Raw genomic sequence first — 19,260 nt, forward strand, 5'->3', positions numbered from 1 at the left:
AAACAACAACAACCACGACAGAAAGATATGTCAAAAATTATTTTGGTGCACAAAATTTGGAAGTCCTTACATCATATTTTCCTAATATGCATTTTCTATAAACTTATTGAAGAGCCCTGCACTTGAATACGACAACAAAGTACAGTGTGTTAAAGGGATGCAATCAAACTAGTGCTGGGTTCTTACACTGAATCTATTTTTAAATAGAATATTTAAAAATCTGTAACTCCTTTAATGACCTCAGTCATTTTAGAATTTTTTTTTTGCAATAATTTTGTAATGATTTCATATTTTTTCTCAAAATGTTTCTTGGGATTATATCCTTAAACCTTTAATATATTTGTATTATTTTGGATTGTACCTTTTCCTAACTGATTTTAATTTGAATTTTCCTAATGGCTAAGGATGTTGAATATTTTATCCTCGCTAGGTAAAGTTCATGTCTTCTGCTTCTTTGTTGTTGAATTTTGGGAAGCAAGCTCTGTCAGATGTGTGTTACAGGCTTGATTCATAGAGCATAAGTTACTAATTGTGGGAAAATTGTTTATTGCTGTTAGTTTTTTTATTTTAACATTTTATTTTTGATAATGTTTACATGACTGAGAGAGATGCATGCCCATGTGGGCTTCCAATTAAGGTAGAAAGATCAAAATATGGAAAAAGGTGGGTGGGACAAATGTTTCTTTTTTTTTTTCCCTCCTGTGTCCTCTGGGGGGAAAGGTAGGGGGCCACTCCTTGCTGTTAAACCACATCAGCTCCTGGGGGTGGGGGACAGTCCTCTGATGACACTTTAGAGACCCCAGTGTAAGGAAGAAAGTTCTAAGGGTGTTAGTTGAGTGGTTTTGATAGTTCTGAGACATCGTCAGCTTCCTTGCACTGGGATTGAGAAAATCTTTCCAAGGTCTGTTGGTTGACAAAGTCCACCTTAGTGCACCCACAGATCCAGGTAGATGCTGTAAAGCTGGGCCAGGAGAGCTGTCCTACTTTTTCTGTTTTTCTTCCTATGACGAGGCAGTTGATATCCCCTGCTGGCCTAGTGAGTCATAATGGCCCCCGAGCGCATCTGGGCATGCTCGTCACGTCACTACACAGGCATCTGCAACTGAGGGGGCCAGTCGTGACACGTGTATTCCACAGTTGGACCCCCCATCCTGTGATTTTCCCTGTGACCATTGGTCTAGTTGGGGAGTCCTCCAAGAAACCTTGCCTGGCGTGACCTCAGACTTGACTCTTGTGTGTGCCAGTCAAAGCAGGGTCAGGTTCAGTCCATCACCTGCACCAGCCAACACACATACCAGTGGATGCAGCTGCCTGCTCAGTTTGCTCCATCCCCATATCTCACGTGAACGGATGGATGCAGTTGCCTAACCCAGCACAGCCTGCCACAGGTCTGGTCTTCATGCATACCAGCAGATGCTGTGGCCTAGTTGGGGTGACCCCTGATAACCCCTTTATCTGAGAACTCTTTGCTGAGCTTAAGGTCACACCATTTTCTTCTATTATCCTCTGCAAATTTATATCTTTAAAAGATATATTTATGTTTATTGGAAAGGCAGATATACAGAGAGCAAGAGAGACCAAGAGGAAAATCTGTCTGCTGATTCACTCGCCAAGTGGCTGCAATGGCCATAGCTGAGCCAATCCGAAGCCAGGAGCCAGGAGCTTCTTCCAGGTCTCCCATGCAGGTGCAGGGTCCCAAGCCTTTGGACTGTCCTCGACTGCTTTCCCAGGCCACAGGCAGGGAGCTCGATGGGAAGCAGGGCCACAAGGACATGAACCAGTGCCCATATGGGATCCCAGTGCATGAAAGTTAAGGAATTTAGCCATTTGGCTATTGTGCTGGACTCCAAATGTTAAAATTTGATGTTTCACATTTGCCTCTGTGTTCCCCCTTTCAATTAATTTTTGCATAAGGTGTGAGGTTTTGGCTGAGGATCTCTTTTTCCTAGAGCTGACCAGTTGATCTGACTGTGAAGTTTACTTAGAATCATGGCTTTACTACTCTAACTGGGATGCTGGAACTTTCCACTTGTCAGGTCTCTGTTTTATGATGTGTGAAAGTATGTATCAGTGATTCCATCTGCGTGCACTGGAAACCCCATAGATGTAATAATGCTTAGTCATCGAACTTGTGTTAGAAACCCACGGAATATTCTATTTCATTTACCCGATAGTGATCATTTCTGTTGGTCTTAATTGACTCCTCCTGTGCGAGGTTCCCTTTTGGCGTCCTTTCCCTCCTGGTTGAAGAATGTTCTCAGTTCTTTCAAAGTAGACTTGCCTTCCATGTATTCTCTCGCTTTCCCTTTATCCTTGAATATACTGATTTCAGCTTCATTGCTGAAGGATATTTTAATTTCAAGGATTTTCATTTCAAGGATTGACAGCTCTTTTCCTTTAGTACTTTAAAAATTATAAATATTTGCAATGCCTTCCAGTTCTCATACTTTCGTAGTTCAGTGGGAGCCAGAGCACTCCGTTATCTGATGGTAGACTCCCTAAATGCCCACAACTGCCAGGGCTGGGCCGGACTGAAGCTGGGCACCATGAACTCAAGCCAGGATACCTGACGTGGGGGGCAGGAACCTGCGAGTTCAGCTATCCCTGCTGTCCCCCAGGGTCTGCACTGGCAGGAGAGAGTCAGAGCAGCGCATTGAACCCAGGTGCTGTGACGGAGATGCAGGTGTCTTCACTGTTCGGCTACTCCCCCGGCCCCTTCCCACATCTCCGCCTAGGAATTTCTTGTTATTCAAACTCCGTGTTGGGTAATGCACATGTTTTTGTCTGGCTACTTGTAGGGGTTTTTTTCCTTAATTGTTCAACTGTTCAATTGATTATGTGTCTGCGTATGGATTTTATAGATTTATTCTATTTGGGGTTTGCTTGGCTTCTTCAAAATTTAAGTTTATGACTGCGTGCGGAAGGGTGCAGGCCTTTGTTCAGAATTTAAGCTTTTTTCTCATCACTGCTCTTAGAATCCTCGAAGTTTTGGATTCCAAGGACCTGACCAGGAGAGCTGGCACTGTCCCACAGGTTCCTTTCAGTGCCTTTCTGTCGCCCAGTGGCAGAGGTTCCATTGGTCCACATTTCAGTCCACTTTCTGTCATCTCCATCCATCTCCATCATCCAATCCATCTTTTATTTTTGTTGTAGTATTTTCAGTTACAAATTTTCCAGTTTTTTTCTTTATATCTTCTATGTGTCTTAGTTGAGATTTTCAATGTTAGCATTTACTTCAAGAATATTCTCAATAGATTTTTTTAAAAACACTTTGGACTAGTTGCCTTAAGACCGTCTGTGTCATGTTGCCATTGCCGGTTGCTTTCCCCTTCTGATCTAGGATCTCCAAGGCGCTCTGTATGATGAGTGGTTTTGGAGTGTATCTAGACCTTCTGATTGCTGGGAGGCTCTAGGTCTGCAGAGAGCCTCTCTCTTCCTTCGTACCCTCCTACCCTTTCCTTCCTGTTCTTTTTTCCACCTTTCCCCACCCTTTCCTCCTCTCCTTCCCTCTTCTCTGCCCCTTCCCACTGCTCCCTTTCCCAGTATTCTCTCCATTTCATTCACTTAAATCTTACATGTCCTCTAAGTTCACTTATTTTCATTTGTTCTGTGAAGACATGGCCACGATGGGACACTCCTGAGAGGCCTTTTCCTGTATGATTTACTGGAAAAAGATATTCTGCATTCTAGTCCACATGGAGCTTAGCTTTGATTCTAGAGTAGGGGGCATCTCATTCTGGTTCAGTTGATGACAGCTCTTTTAGGTTACCTCCCACTTGAATACAGTAGGTTGGACCTTTACCCTTGAGTTGTGTGCCTCTCCTTAGCAACCTATTATAACTCAGTAATTGTTTCTTCTAGGCCTGTCACATGGTCTATGGTTATGACAAAGAGAAAAAGCTTAATTATTCTAAGTGAATCTCCTTAACTGAGGTAGTCATACATTATAGTGCATAATGTTCTTATTCTTAAAATCATGAGTCAATGATTAATACAAAAGGACTTGAGTTATTTTGCTTCATGCTGTGAACACAGCCAAGGGATAATGGCCTCTCCTTTGGAGAAAGAGCCATTACCATTCAAACGCTTGGTTTACTCTCATCTCTTCTTGCTTTCCTCTTTTCCCTGCTGTCCCTCATTTCACCCGTGTTTTTGCCTTTCGGCATTCGGTGCAGGTGGGTTGAAGTCAGGTGGCATGGCTATCGTTTGGTCAGGCCAGGAGGTTGCTCTCCTGCCTTTCCGCAGTTGGATGGAGAGAAGGACATGCAAGGATGTTCTGGAGTTGTTTTTGTCCACTTCGGTGGAACCGAATTGAAGTCTTTCCTTAATCCCTGCTTGTTAGCACAACATGGTACATATTCAAGAGATGAAGGAAAGATGCATGAGGGGCAGACAAGGGTTAAACCACCACTCGGGACACCCACATACCACACAGGAATGTCTGGGCACTCCTCTTCCCAGCCAGGTCCCTGCTGATGGGCCTGGGAAGGAATGGTGACCCAAGTGCTTCCTGCCCCCATGGAGTGAATTCCTGCTCCCACCCTGGCTGTTTACAGGCATCTGGGTATTGAACCAGCAGATAAAAGATTCTCTCTCTCACTCTCCCCACCTTCAAATAAATACATCTAAAGAGATGCAGTTGGAAAGCTTTAAAAAGAAAGAGCTGCATCAGAGGAGTATTTGGTAACAGCTCGGTGGAGACGTGGAGAGTTAAACAGGAGGAGAACAGAGAGCCCCCAGGCTGTGTTGTCTTCTAACCGCACAGGCAGTCACAGGCGCCTGCAAAGCCCAGGGTCTTAGCGACTAAGAGCAGCCAAGGGTTTATTCCCCTCTGAGTATATTTACTTGCTACTCACGGCTTCATTGCAGGGCACTTGAAAATGCCATAAGAATAATTTTGCTCTCAGTAAAAAGTCAATGGAGTTTCATGTAATCCTATTTGTACTCGAGAAAAAAAAATACTAGATGAAAGAAAATGGCGGGTTATGTATGTGTGGGAACTAGGCTAGAAGAGGAAAGGAGAATATTTCCTTTTTACTGAAACAAACTGCCGAGAACAGTCGCAGCGGCAACCCCCGTGAGCGATGCGCCCCTCTTACCCAGGACATAGATCTCGCCGTCGACCACGGCCGTGCTGAATCGGTACTTGGAGTACCTCATGGGCGCCCGCTCCCTCCATCGATCTTGGCTGGGGTCGTACTGCAGCAGCTTGTTGCTTAATCGATCGGGTTCCTCATCAGGAAGATCCATCTGCGTGAGGTACGACAGCCAGTGTCATAACCAGCACTTAGCCATGTGAGCGCGCCAAAGCCGGGAAGCAGAGCAGGCAGCCGGGCAGGCAGGTGGAGGGTGGCTGTGGCGGCTCAGTCAGAAGCGCGTGCGCGGGGCCGCGATGCTGCCAGGATCCGGGCAGTGTATATTCCGTTCTGACCGGGCTGAGGTGCCACGTTAGAGCTGACAACCTGTGCTCTTAGCTGTGAGACACTGTAGCTTTTTTTTTTTAATGATGCAGTCATAAAGCCTTAAAAATGAAAGCCAGCTCCCTTGAACAGTTCTTAAAGCATAATTCTGTTCCAGAGTCATGGATTTTAGTATTTGTGAAAAACTAATCTAAATGACATACAAGCCATTTTCTTTATACTTTTCTAATTCATATGGAATGAAGGAGCAAAAAATACTTTGGTGTTTTATAATCACACTATTTTTATATGGTAATTGGGACCTATCTGCCATGTTCTCAGTTCAGTTTTCAAGCTACGTGGATTAGTGCGCATTCTCAGGAGTTGTTTCACGTACCTCGTTACATTTTGGAAGGACTAGAAACAGTGCAAGCTGAGTGGCTTTACTCTCACCCAGATGCAAGCGCTTTCTCCCACTCACAAGCCACAGGGGAAATGAAGCTTTTGGGGGACAGTGGACCTGCAGCTCCCGAGGACTTGCGGGTGCAAGCATTCAAGTAAGAGATAGCTGTGAGGGCAGGGCATGCAGCCCTTTGGCCCCAGTGCCTGCAGGCTGTGCTGGAGTGCTTGGGTTCCCGTCCTGGCTTCAGCTCCAGCCCCCCCAGAGGCTTCCTACCACCATGTCGGAGACCCGAATTGAGTTTGTGACTTTGGGGCTTCAGCCTGGCATTTGCTGTTGTACGCATTCAGGGAGTGAACCAGTGAGTAGTAAATCCCTGTGTTTCAAATCACTAATTAGTTAAGAAATCTAAAACAAGGAGGACTAATTATGAGAGCTGCGCACATTTAGTTTGGGTTCAATACTCCATTGCCCTCACGGCCTGGTGCTGTCTTGCCTTGGCTGTACTGGTCAGTACTCGGACCAGTAGCGGTAGCCCTGGCTACGTAGGAAGTGTTCCCCTGCCTTCTGCTGAAAGGCTGTCCACTAGCAAATATCTACCTTATGCTTTCCATTTTCTTTTTACTTTAAGTAAGTAATCTCTATTGTAGTAAAAGAAAAGCCTACAAGTTGCTTTTGGCATTTACTCATGCAAAACTAAATGGATATTTTGAAATTTTTTTTTCTTTAAAGATTTATTTATTCTATTGGAAAGTCATATCTATAGAGAAAAGGAGAGACAGAGATCTTCCATCCACTGGTTCACTCCCCAGTTGGCTTCAACAGCTGGAGCTGAGCCAATCCGAAGCCAGGAGCCAGAGCTTCCTCCGGGTCTCCCACACCAATGCAGGGTCCCAAGGCTTTGGGCCGTCCTGGACTGCTTTCCCAGGCCACAGGCAGGGAGCTGGAAAGGAAATGGAGCGGACGAAACAGAAACTGCTGCCCATATGGGATCCTAGCGCTTGCAGGGGTGAGGATTAGCAAGTTGAGCTATCACACCAGGCCTTTGGAAATAACTTAATTACAAAGGATTTGTCAGATCTCAGTTACTAGTTGTGGTGAAATCTGCACCTTTTTTTTTATATATAGCTATCACAAGTAGGAAATGTATTAAGTGTGAAATCTGAGTTTTTCAAACAAGTCTGACATATTCTAGGGGATGGCAAATCCAAGCTCATGAAATGAATGCCTAGGTGTTAGTTTTATTATGAAGCAAATCTAGAGAAATAAGAGCTAAGACAGGCAAGAAACAGCTGACCCTGAAGTTACTGTATGTCCTTTCTTGGATGGCTGAGTATGAGGGCAGGTGGTTTTTGTTTGGGTGGCCAGGGCAGCATGCAGCTGCGAGAGCCTGGGGATGCCGTGCTTCCTCGGCTGCCTTCTCAGTGTCACGACCACGGCTCCGCTGGACTGCACTGGACTCTGGTCTTTGGTCACCCTCTCTGCCAACACTCATGAAAATATGAACTGCCAGTACACTAGCGGGACTGGTCTTCTGGTTTCCCCCAAAGAAGAGGAATTTTACATGTGCAAAAACCCAGGCCCCAGATTACACAGCTGCTGAAGAGTGGCCAGGATGGAGATGCAGATCCAGCTCTCGCCTGTGTTACAGAGAAGATGGCGCGACTGTGCTGAACACAGGGTCTACACTGGCTGAAGGCAGGCACGTCTGTAGGTTGTGGCCTGTGAATTCATTCCCCCAGATGGTCTGAGCACCCTAAAATCTGACACCTCAGTCTTTGTAAGGCCAGAAACCTGCCCAAGCCTAAATCACACAGCAGCTTTTCTCTGCCTGGCGGCCCAGCCCTGCGCAGCCATGCCCATCCCGGGTGCAGGGGGTCACCTAACCTGAGGAGTCCAGCCTCCAAGCACGTACAGCTTGTTCTTCACGGCCACCGTGGCGTGGCATGCCAGCTGCAGCGGCAGGGGAGCCACCCTCTTCCACGTGTCCCCTTCCACGGAGTACTTATCCACGCAGTTGGTGATCAGGTACTGGTTTTTAATCTTCATCTGCCCTCCTATGACATAGAGGTCATTACCCACAGTGCCCAGGGCGTAGAGCTCCCGAAACTCCGCTGTGCACAGCCTTTCCCAAAATTGGTTCCCTCTGTCATGATACCTGTGAGTCAGACAGAGGGAGAACTGGGATTAGCATCAACATGGGAACCACCGACCCAGAAATCCATATGCTCATGTCATGACGTGGGGTTCTCTGTGCCTCATGAGTGCAAGAGTGGTACACATTTGCTTCTCAATTTTTTTTGAACTTATGGACAAAATATAATAGACTTCAAAATGATTAACCTCATCTACCTCAAGAACATTAGAAAACGGCATACAGGGCAATTAAAAGTTACCCAGTGACTGTCAGCGTTCATTTCCTGATTGTGGGACAGGAACTCAAGAAAACAGTGAAGACTCCCAAGCAAGTCCTCTATGATTTTGCCATAAAAAGAGGATGAAAAAAAAAAACACACAAAACTTTGAAGTTGCGCTATTCTGTGGCCAAGAGATGCATCACTTTAACCTTAGCATTAAGCAGCAGATCTGAAAAGCTTTTTAGGATTTCTAACAGGATTATGCACAGGACATGCAGAATTTGGAGATTGTTATAGTTTTTACTGGCTTCCAATGGGGTCAGCAGCCCTGTATAAAAATGCACTTGTGGATGCCTGTGGGGCATTTCACAGCTATTGTAATCTAATGGATATGGTAATGCTGGTAATTTATTTCATGAATAATTGTGGCCGTCTGAGAGCATTGGGAGGTAGGGATATTAGGATAGCTGGTGTTTCAATGCCCTCTGGAGCCCAGCACTTTAACTGATGGTTTGTGGGAGGGGAGGTTGGGGGACATTACTCTGTCACTCTGCCTGTGAATTTGTAGCCATCCTTTGTCTTGACTCAACCATGAGTCTGGAGGAAGTCAGTACTCTTGGGGAATGTGGGATGAAATACGTGAAATTACAACAGCTCAGAACATCCAGAAAGAATATGTGCAATTCCATACCAACAGAGCAAAAATTTCCGGAAAACACAGGTACTAAGAAAAAAGTTACTCAGTTTGAAAACAGATGAAGCAGCTGTGGTAGGGGTGTTCTGAACAGAACGCAATGAAATGAAATACAGACTACTTATTTTGTGTTAAATGTGTGACAGTCACATCAGAGGGAGTTTTTCCCAGTGGCCGTAGGCTGACTCTGTGCTCTTCTTGAGCTGAGTCTTTCCCTGGAGCTTGACAAGGCAATGGGGAGGTTTGTTCATCTCCCTGGAGCATACCCAACTCAGCTGCAGGCACAAGTTTATCCAGCTCTATCATGGCTCCCTACTGTGTCATCAGACAGGAAACCAGAATCCTAGAATCACGGTGATGTTTGCACTAACATGTATGTGCTTAATTTTTGAGAGGCATGGATGGGGAGGGCACAGGAAAACAGATGCTCTGGTTCACTCCCCAGATGCCTGCAACAACTGGGGCTAGTCTGGGGCTGGGCTTGGCCCAGGGCCAAAGCTGGGAGCTGGGAATGCTGTCCCAGTCTCCTTAAGGGATGGCTGCAACCCAGTTCCTTCAGCTGTTGGTGCTGTCTCCCACGGGCCATGTTATCAGGAAGCTGGTCTCAGAAGCTGACGCTGGGAGCCGAGCCAGGGACTCCAGAGGGGGACATGGCTACCTTAGCTGGGAAGCTAAATGCCCACTCTGTTCACCAATCCATTTAATTGTATGTGTTTTAGAAGAGAAGGGAGGATTGGTTGTCTATTTGTGGAGGCTAATAAAATAGAGCCAACTGAATGAAAATATAAATAGAACTAAATAGCGGGTTTTGATTCTCTGGAGCCGCAGTTTAGAAAATAGGCTCGTGCTGAAATACATCCCGTGAAGGTTGGGGAGTACACGTTTGCTGAGTGACTGGCCGATATGATTTTTCTTTTAAATTCAGAACTAAAAATGAGGAGAGAAAATGCTCAGATAATATCTAAAACTTCATTATGAAGAAAAATGGATAGGACATAAAAAGAGTCCCGGGTACCAAGATCGCTCCATGTTGACAAAGGTCAACAGTTCGAGGCAGCTCCCACATTCCCAGCTGCCAATGTGCCAGTGTGTGGCAGGTTAACAGAGCAAAAGAAAAGGCACAGCTTGGTGAGAAGACATGGCCCAGCTCAGCATTCATCCACTTTACCTTTCAACTAAAGAAGAAAACAGACCAGCACTCTTCAAAAAATGCATGGCAAATGGACTTGGAAAATAATATTATGTTGGTACAAAAACTGTTGAAATCTGTGCCTATGATGGGTCTTCAGAAAGTTCATGAAAAAAAACTATGCATGGATTTCATAACTTTGGCATCCAGATAAACATCTTTTATGTTTATTTAAAAAGTTATTTCAGAGGCAGAGGTGGAGCTATATAGCTTGAAGGTTGAGATCACCAACCTGCTGAATCGTGCCTCATAGGCCTCTAACAGCTGCAGCTGGCTTGGGCCGAAGCCAGGAACTGTGCAATTCATTCTGGTCTCCCCTGTGGATGCTAGGAATGCAGTGGCGTGAGCTGTGTCTGCTGCTTCCTTGGGGTCCACGAGAGCGGGGAGCCAGAGTCTCAAGCCCAAGCTGGGACTATTCCATGTGAGACATAGGCCTCTTAACTGCTAGGCTATTAACACCTCCCTAAACTCGCCTTTTGAATCTATTTTTCTACCCCTTTTTTTGAAGTCCAGTCATATCGTAGGACTGTACTTCAAGCTGGTACATTTCTCACACATTTCACAAAATTGGCACTAAAACGACCTGCAGTGGAATGGTGTTGGCAGATTAAAAATCACCAGGCCTCTGCTTGGGATACTTCCATTGTTTTGCCTTGCTGATATTTCATTACTAGAGAAAATCGCGGGGATAACTGGTAACTCTTCCCACAGTTCTCATGGTTGTGGAAGAACTGGTTGGTGAAGAGAGCCTGGCTGAGTTCAAGATGGATGAAAAGGGAAACGTGGAGGCAAGTGACTGGACATGATATCAGAAAGGAGAGAAAGTTAAGAGAATAGATATTGAAGGATCAAAAAGACTTCTGACATGCAGGTTTTCCTTTGTAGAAAGTGTTCTGCCAGTAGAACTGGGCACTGCCCTGATGGGGAAGCATAAGAGTTAACTAAAGAACCTGACATCCTTGGCCAAGAAGCCCTTGGGTGGGAAGAAGGGCACCTAGACAAGAGCAAGTGCCATATGAGCGGCTCTGACCCAAAGGAGTCCTGCCAGGGAGACCCCAGCGCCTTCTCCTGTGTGGATCCCACTTCCTGGCTCCTCAGTCTATACCTGCCAGTGCTGCAGAGAGCTATGCTCATGTCCCCATGCTGCCAGCGGCCACCATCCCTGTGGCTTCATCCAGGGCCCCACCTTTCCCACCAGTGGCAGTTGGACACATTCTCAAGGTATGGGTGTGAAAAAAGGACACCCTTGTTACTGGATACACACCTATAGATTTCAATATTCTTGTCCTTTTGTCTAGAAAGTTTGGAGGCACTTGCTTCTCCCGCCACAACGATGGTGTTATTTTCCATGACAACACCAGCACACACAGTTCCTAAACCCTCGCCATACTTGGGAGATGAGATGAAGTAGGTCTTCCGAGACACCGGATCGTAACAAAAGCTGGCGTCGCCGTAGCTCCTGTGTCTTGATCTGATGCCCGAGGAATTGTTGCCCACACAGAGCAGGAGGCTGGTGGTCTCCATGCCGTAGCGGAGGTTTAGCGAGGGCTGCTGGGGTGCCTTGATGGCTTTGAACGCATTCTGGATGATGTCGACACAGTCGGCATCACACAGAAGCATCGTGTTCCTCCTCAGGGCCTGTCTCAAAAAGGAAGGACTCACAAGCTCCAGCCTGACTCGCTTCAAGAGCTCCACAAGGTGCTGCGTGCGCAGGTCCCGGCTGTGATTCACCCACCTGAGGACCAAGTCCAGAATGCTCTCCTCCCTGGAGATGTTAAGATCGTCCGATTGGATGAGCGTCAGAAACTGGTGCACCTCGACGTCTAGGATCTCCTCGTGCAAGCTCACCTCGGCGAAGTGCTGGTACAGGTACTTCTTGGAGCGATCAGATAAGTCTTCAGCTCCGATCTGCCTTGCAAAGTAATAGATGCCTACACAGTTGGAGGCGTCCATGTGGTCCATCATGTATTTTTGACACACAGTGAAGACGTCCTCCATCTGCATGAAGTAGGCAGCCATGGCCACCGTCTGCACGTTGGCGTTGTTTATCTCCAGGGCCGCACTGTACATGTAGTCCAGGATCACCGACACACTTTCTGCCGTGATGTCGTGGAGGACCACTTCCCTCTGCGTGCACTCGAGTAGCCCGCAGGTGAACATGGCTTTGAAATAAGGACTGAACGCGGCCAGGACCAGCCTATGGCAAGGAAACTCCTCCGCTTCAGCTATGAGCACCACATCAACCATTTCTGCCTGTTCTCTCATGCTCTTGATTTTGTGTAGTAAACTCATGCTGTGTTGCTGTTCTTCTTTTCCCTTGGTCTTGTACTCCATGATTCACTCTCCAAGATTTCCAAGTCTTTCTGCTTCAAGTTCAGCTTGAGTCCTGAGGGGTTCTGAGCATGCCTGATCACTCAGAAAGCAACACTGCTTCCAGGGAATGTTCCTGAGGGAAAGGAAAAAAAAAAAAAAAGCAATGTTCTAGGAAAAAAAAAATCCTCTGTAATGCAAGCATACAACCGTAGTCCTAACAAGTATTCCTCACTCAATGCTCATTCCAGATATAGCAGCTGAAGACAGCCACCTTTGTCTTTTCCTAATCAGCAGCAGATTCCCATGGCTGACAACTCTTTCCTCCCAACAGGACCGAGAGAAGTGAAAGGTGGCACCCTGTGTGGTTCCATTTCCAGGCACTGAGGCCAGCTGTCAGCAGGCAGGACATGCAGGGTACTGTGACCAGTTCCTCTGACAAGACGCCACATCACCCCAAAGGTTCCTGCACCCCTTTGAGACAATGCACGTGGCTGTTACACCGAGCGGTCCGCCAAAACATGATAGGGCCATGAGAAGACTGGGAGGAAAAAGTCTATGAAAAGCCTGGCCAAACACTGCTATGGGGCAAATTGTTCAAAACCGTTGAGGCCATTTGGGGAGTGAACCAGCAGATGGAAGGCCTCTCTGCCTGTCTCTCCTTCCCTCTGTAACTCTACCTTTCAAGTAAAATTAAACAAATCTTATAAAAAAGAAAGGACGTTTGTAGACGCGAGGAGGGGGGTCTGAAGTCTCTATGAGGTGGGAAGGTGGCTGTAAGAAGAAACACTGTTGGAACAGGTGTTTAGTGTAGTGGTTAAGCCGTCCAGATCCCACGTCCAGGCTCCAGGCTTGACTGCCAGCTCCGGCCTCTGACTCAAAGTTCCTGTTAGAGCAGACTCTGAGGGACAGCAGATGGTGGCCAGTAGAGTTCCCCGGTCATGTGGAAAGCCTAGATAGAGTTTTTGGCTGCCCCCTCTTCTCAAAAAAAAAAAAAAAAAGATGGTAGTTAGTATTGAAAGTTGAAAAAAACAAAAAGTTTGGGAAGGTGTTGTGGCACAGCAAGTTAAGCTGCCTTTCGGGTTCCATGTACTGTATTGAGTTCTGCTTGCTCACTTCCAGTCCAGCTTCCTGACAGTGCACCTGGGGAGGTGATGAATGATGGTCCAGTGACCGGGTTCCAGGCCCCTGGCTTCAGCCTGGCCCCGCCCCAGCTGTTGTAGCCTTCTGAGGAGTGCCCCAGTAAATGGCAAATCTTTCTCACACACACTCTCATTCTCCTAACTCTGACTTTCAAGGAAATGAAAATAAATCCATGAAGAGTTTTAAAAAGAAGTCATAAGTGCAATATAGCATGAGCACAAATTTTGTCAGCTGTAAAGGTTAGTAGTTTTCTAAATTTCTGTAAACCTGTAAAGAATTAGGAATCTCCAGAGAAATGTTGCTTCTTGGTGTGCTACATCCAAGTTGCTTTCAAGCAGCAGTGGTACATCCAGTAGGAATGTTTAATTATGCAATGAAACTACAGGATGTAACAGGCACTGGGGCTGACGCATGCAGAATGACATAGCAACATGTCAGTATTAGAAGCTGTGTAGTTGAAATGGGGGCCTTGCATCAATGGCCCTGTTTTATTTCCATGCAAGCCTACAACTTCTCAGTGAGGGCTTACTTGCTGGTTATGTGTGAGCATTTGCATTTATTTGTTTCCCATTACAGTTATGAGTAATTCAGGACTCCTGACATTTCTGAGTTCTCCTGCGGCACACCGTGAGCCACCCCGGTCAGCAACAGAGGCTTCTCTACACATTGGTTGCTTTCACTGACAGCTCTTACGTGGAGACAAGATACCTAATGCCTTCTAGTGAGGAAAGGTCTAAAGATTTCTCCTGTTTCATTTGCTGTAGTTCATGAGAACCCCAGAGAACATCAGCTCTTGCAGTGTTTGAAGGCCAAGTGCAGTTTCCCACTGGCTCCCACCCACTGAGTTCCCAAAGTGCTGGTCCCGGTGGTTGCCAGGGCAGTGGAGGGAGGCGAGAACTGAGCTGTGGGGATCCAGATGTTAAGAACACAGCCCTGGAGTTTCATATCTGTAAAGGAGGCACCATTCAACTCATATGTTGGGCTTTTTGGCATAAAGGTTATTTTTAATTAAAAAAACACAGGTGACATTTATTTCAAAGAGAGATTAGAAAAAGAAAAACAAATGAATTGTGATTTCTTTGTAAGCACATTGTAGGTTACATGCCCCAAACAGCTGTGCTGGTGTGCACCTTAGAATCCACCTGCTTTTCCCTGGTGCAGCTGGGATGGGCCAACTCCCACACTTTCCCCACCAGGCCGGATCACAGGGACAGGCGCTTCGAGACCCGAGATCAGCCTAGTCAGAGAGTAGCTCGGAACTCTGCCTCAGTGGCGTGTGTGTGTTGTTCAGATGGGCAGGTCTGAACTGTTACAACCCTGTCCCTGAAAGCCAGCCTGAGGACAAACCCAGCCTTGGCAAGGAGGGAGAGGAGCTGGCGCAATGGAGTTGGAGACATGTGCTCTAGCTGAATTCTTCTGTTTTGAGGTGCAGAGTTTGTAGTTTGCACTAGGCTCCTTGTTGTGAGTAATGAGGGATGCTCACTCAGAGCAGGTGTTGGGGATAGTTGCCAAGACACCGCTGTATCACCGCCTCTAGCCTCCAGTCCACACAGGCTGGGAGGCAGCAAGGATGACTCAGCTGGGAGGCCTGCGCTATGTCCCCAGCTCTAGGCCTCAGCCTCCGGCCTAATCTCAGCCCAGGCAGGCTCTCAGGGAGTAAACCAGTGGATGCAAGCACTGTCTCTTTCTGTCTCTTCGTCTTATATAATTTTTTTAAAATCCTTACTTGAGTTAAGTGGTATATGCAGAAAAATGAAGACAAGGTGCCTAAGAGAATAGTGAGGGTACTGAGCTCCACTGCCATGCAGCCCCTGCCACCCCCCCTCCACATGGTTGTCCCCCACAAAGCCACATGCAACATGTAAACAAAGAGGCAGGGCTGCGTTCCCGGTAGATGGGGGGTGGTGTGCATTGAAGCTTGCGTGACAGGTCTGTTCACGAGTCACATTCCCATGTGTCAAGAAAAAAAATTTACTTTTCATTTTAAAAGTCACTGCTGTTACAAAAGCCATTCTTGGCTCATAGACTATGCAAAAATAGTAGGTTGCCTACTCCTGTTCTAATGTCATGAATAAATCTGTTTTCTAGATTCTGAGGGGGTGAGAGAGCTCCACCTTCCTGGTGACACTCCGATCAATCCTACTCCCCAAAGATCAGCTGCCTGTCTCCAGGCTTAGAAATCAGCTTCTTGAATAGAGACTTTGATGCGCTCTCTCTCTCAAACATTGACCTTGATAAACAGCAAAAGTAGAATTTCTTCTTAAAAATAACTATTTCCAAACATCCTTAAGTTATCGTAAGGTTTTTGTGTGGCACATGTGCTCCCTAATTTTCCTTTCCTCCCGACGGACTCCTAAACAATTACCAAAGCTGCGCTAATGGCGGTGGATTTATGGACCAAAGAAATTTCGTGGAATTCCCAAAGAAATACCGAGACTCTTAGAAGGGCACCAAAACAATTGTTTTCTTGGATGTGTACAATGCCCTAAAGACGCTGGCATAGCAGATGGGGATTCTGAGGGGACACAACCCTGGGTTTGAATTGCAGACTGGCTACTTACTTATTGTAGTCTTGAAATCATACAAGCTCCCGCAAACTTAGTTCACTCACAGAAGGCCAGCAGTACCTATGAACAAGCTAGAGAGTGTAGTCCTTGGCCCCCAAATGCTCTGCACTTTGCTAGTTTGCAGGTGCAGAGCACAGTGCAGTGCAGAGACGGGGAGCATGGACTTGGACCTGGGGTGCTTAGACCTGTGCCAACTGGCAACATGAACATGTTTCTGTTTCTTTACGATTTATCTAGTTTTATTTGAAAGCTTTACAGAGAGAGATGAAGAGAGAGATTGTCTATCTGCTGGCCTGTTCCCCAAGTGGCTGACCTAGCCAGAGCTGGGCCGGACTGATGTCAGGAGCCTGGAGCTTCTTCCAGGTCTCCCACGTGGTACAGGGATCCAAGCCATCTTTTGCTGCTTTGCTGGTGCATTAGCCGGGAGCTGGATGAGAAGTGGGGTAACCAGGACTTGAACTCAGCCATCCTATGGGATGCCATTGCTACAGGTGGCATTCCATGCCACGACACCATACTATGCTACGACACCAACCCAAACATGTCTCTAAACCTCATCAACTTTCAGTTTTCTCAGCTAGGATTCATTTTTAAAAATAAGCTTTTAAAAATTAAAATACAGAAAGAGGGAGAGAGTGTGTGCACGCACTAGACAAAGTGGAAGATCTATTCCATCTGTTGGTCTGTTCCCCAAATGCCTGGAACAGTTAAGGCTGGAGCTCAGAACTCAAGCCAGGTCCCCTGCATGGCTGGCAAGGATCCAGCTAATGGAGTCGTTGCTGCTGACTCCCAGCACTGCTTCAGCGGGAAGCGGGCGGGAGTGGGGGTAGGGGGGAGTCAGGACTTGAACCCTGCATGCTGGCATGGGCATCCCATGCAGCTTTGTGGTGCCATGCCAACAGCCCCCTTCCCGGGATTCATTCTGGCAATGACCTGAGATTGGGATGAATCCCATGGGGTCACGCAGGCTCCACACGTAAGGCACGTGGTGACATTTGCTCGGCACAGCCAAGGCAGGAAGTTCCTGCATCACCACACTTCACATCACAGCGTCTGGGCCCAAACGCAACTGGCTGGCTGCAGCACAGCTCATAAACGAAGTGCACTGACAGCAACTCTTTTTCTTGTCATGAGGCGGGGAGCACTTTCTACTTTCATCAGCAAAACAAAATGTATAAATGTTCTCAGTGCTGTCAATGGGAAGTGATTCTGTGCTCCAATAAGACCGAACTAGCGCCTTCATAATATCAGAACCATAATAATGAAGAGAAATGAGTAGCAGGGATGAATATAAACCATGGGAAGAAAGCCTCAGTACTTTGCATATCCAAAGTGCAGCCGTACCCCATGTCCACGATATTTAGTTGTGACAAATGGACGTCTATACATTTTAATGTGGTGGAAAATTTTCCGTTTCCTTAAGCTATCAATATTTTGCTTTTACAGTGTTGAATTCTATAGTCTTTGCATTATCTTCCAGTTGCTGCCTTTTCTAGCTAATGGCTGACACATGAGCGTGCTTCCCTGCGAGAACTCCATGTCTCATTAGTTCGAATTCCTACCAGTGCTGTCTGTAATGGTAAAAATGTGGAAAATAACCTCCACATCTGTTCACAGGAGAATAAATAAGCTGTGGCGTAGTCATTCACCCGGGAGCACACTGCACAGCAGAATGAGAGCTGTGTGGGTCAACGTGGGCGAGCTCCACGGGCAGAAACAGTAGGGAAGACTGCAGCGTGTCCTGTGTCTGAGACAGGTGGGGCAGTGTGAGGCAGGCATGGTGATCTGGTCAGACACCATGGCCAGAAACCCTCAGGGAATCTGGCACAGGAGAGAGAGAAGAGCTTTTTCTCCTCTTTGTGGAGCTTTTCTTAAGTTTGGGATTATTATTTTTTTAAGTTTAGAAAATGATTCTTTAAGGAGCCATGCCACAGCAGTGGCACAGGAGGAAGGGCAGTGAGGGTCAACTGTGTCATGGGGGTGGAAGTGATCGTAGGGTGGGGGCCTGCGAGCTGTGGGGTGGAGAGGGGCCTTGTCTGCGCTAACACAGGAGTCCAGTACTTCCTGTCTCCTTCCTGATGCGAAAGTGCACATTTTAAAAATTGCATAAAATAAACTAACGGTAGAAAAACATCAATGCCAAGGCTGCCTACAGCTTCTGGAGACCTGTGTTGTAGACTCTGCATTGCCTGATAGTCCTATCATATATATTTATATATAAAATACAGTCTAATGATTATATAACCAGTGAATAAGATGTATCTGATACATATGAGTCTATAATACATATACAATGCACATATCCCAATGAATACAACATAGCTGTGATACAGGTATGTGTTTATATATGGGGAGAGGAATTCATGGTATGTACATTCTGAATTTTGTTTTTCCCACGCTAAGATGCAAGCAGCCCAAATGATGGATGACCGGAAAATCCAGAGAGTCCAGCCTGCTTGCTGAGGTTGAAGGAGCAGCTTCGAGGACCCTCCCACGTCTGTCACTCCATGGCAGCGTCCTGGGTGGAGGGAGTGCAGGGGCTGCCGCTGCCCCCGCTCCTGTTTGAGTGGGAGAAGTGACCGGAGGTGCGCGTGGTGTGACAGGTGGCTCCCCATCCTCAGAGCTGACCAATGCAAAACCTTGATGTTGGTCAGGGAAGCCCTTACGAAGACTGTGGAAACAGCTCCGACAGGACACCCCGGTTCCACAGCCTAAAACTCCCTGTGACGGACTTGCGCTAGCGAACCAAGTAATGAGAACATTCTAGATGAGAAAACAATGTGCTAGTTCCAGGGAATAAAACAGAAACTCTTCTACAAGCTGGTGGCTGCCATGTACCAAATTATTACTCCCCGTCTCAGAAACTCACCCTGAGCCTCTCCGTGCACCCTCTACCCTGAGTTGGTGTGCCCAGCACAATATGGCGCCTCCCACCTTTTCTTTGCTCTCCCTACTTTCCTTCTATTTTCACTTTGTAAAAGCACCAAATCACAGCCACGAGCTAATGCCTTTATACCTGCTGTTTTGTGCCAGGAGTAGCCTTCTCCCCACGTCCACAATTCAGCTCCACTGTGGCATTTGTAGAGAGCCCAGCCCTTGGCCACCTTGCCTGCCCCCCCCCCATCTTTTTAAAGATTTACTTATTATTGCAAAGTCAGATTTATAGAGAGAGGAATGACAGAGAGGAAGATCTTCCATGCA

The 19,260-nt window shown here is 46.8% G+C and overlaps 1 protein-coding gene across 1 annotated transcript in view; it reads right to left on the reverse strand.

The window, feature by feature from the left end:
* Nucleotides 1–12,479, reverse strand: part of KBTBD12 (kelch repeat and BTB domain containing 12) — a 42,057-nt gene extending 29,578 nt beyond the window's left edge. Inside the window, exons 1-3 of the mRNA XM_040994916.1 lie at nucleotides 11,304–12,479; nucleotides 7,687–7,957; nucleotides 5,100–5,250 (exon numbers count right to left, since the gene is read on the reverse strand). Of these exons, the coding sequence (XP_040850850.1) occupies nucleotides 5,100–5,250; nucleotides 7,687–7,957; nucleotides 11,304–12,373 (1,492 nt within the window). The 5' untranslated portion in view covers nucleotides 12,374–12,479. The remainder of the gene's footprint in view (nucleotides 1–5,099; nucleotides 5,251–7,686; nucleotides 7,958–11,303) is intronic.
* Between the last annotated feature and the right edge of the window lie 6,781 nt (nucleotides 12,480–19,260).

The sequence above is a fragment of the Ochotona curzoniae genome, unplaced genomic scaffold (genome assembly GCF_017591425.1).
Source record: "Ochotona curzoniae isolate NIBS_2020 unplaced genomic scaffold, NIBS_Ocur_1.0 contig_908, whole genome shotgun sequence".
In the NCBI taxonomy this organism is placed as follows: domain Eukaryota; kingdom Metazoa; phylum Chordata; class Mammalia; order Lagomorpha; family Ochotonidae; genus Ochotona; species Ochotona curzoniae.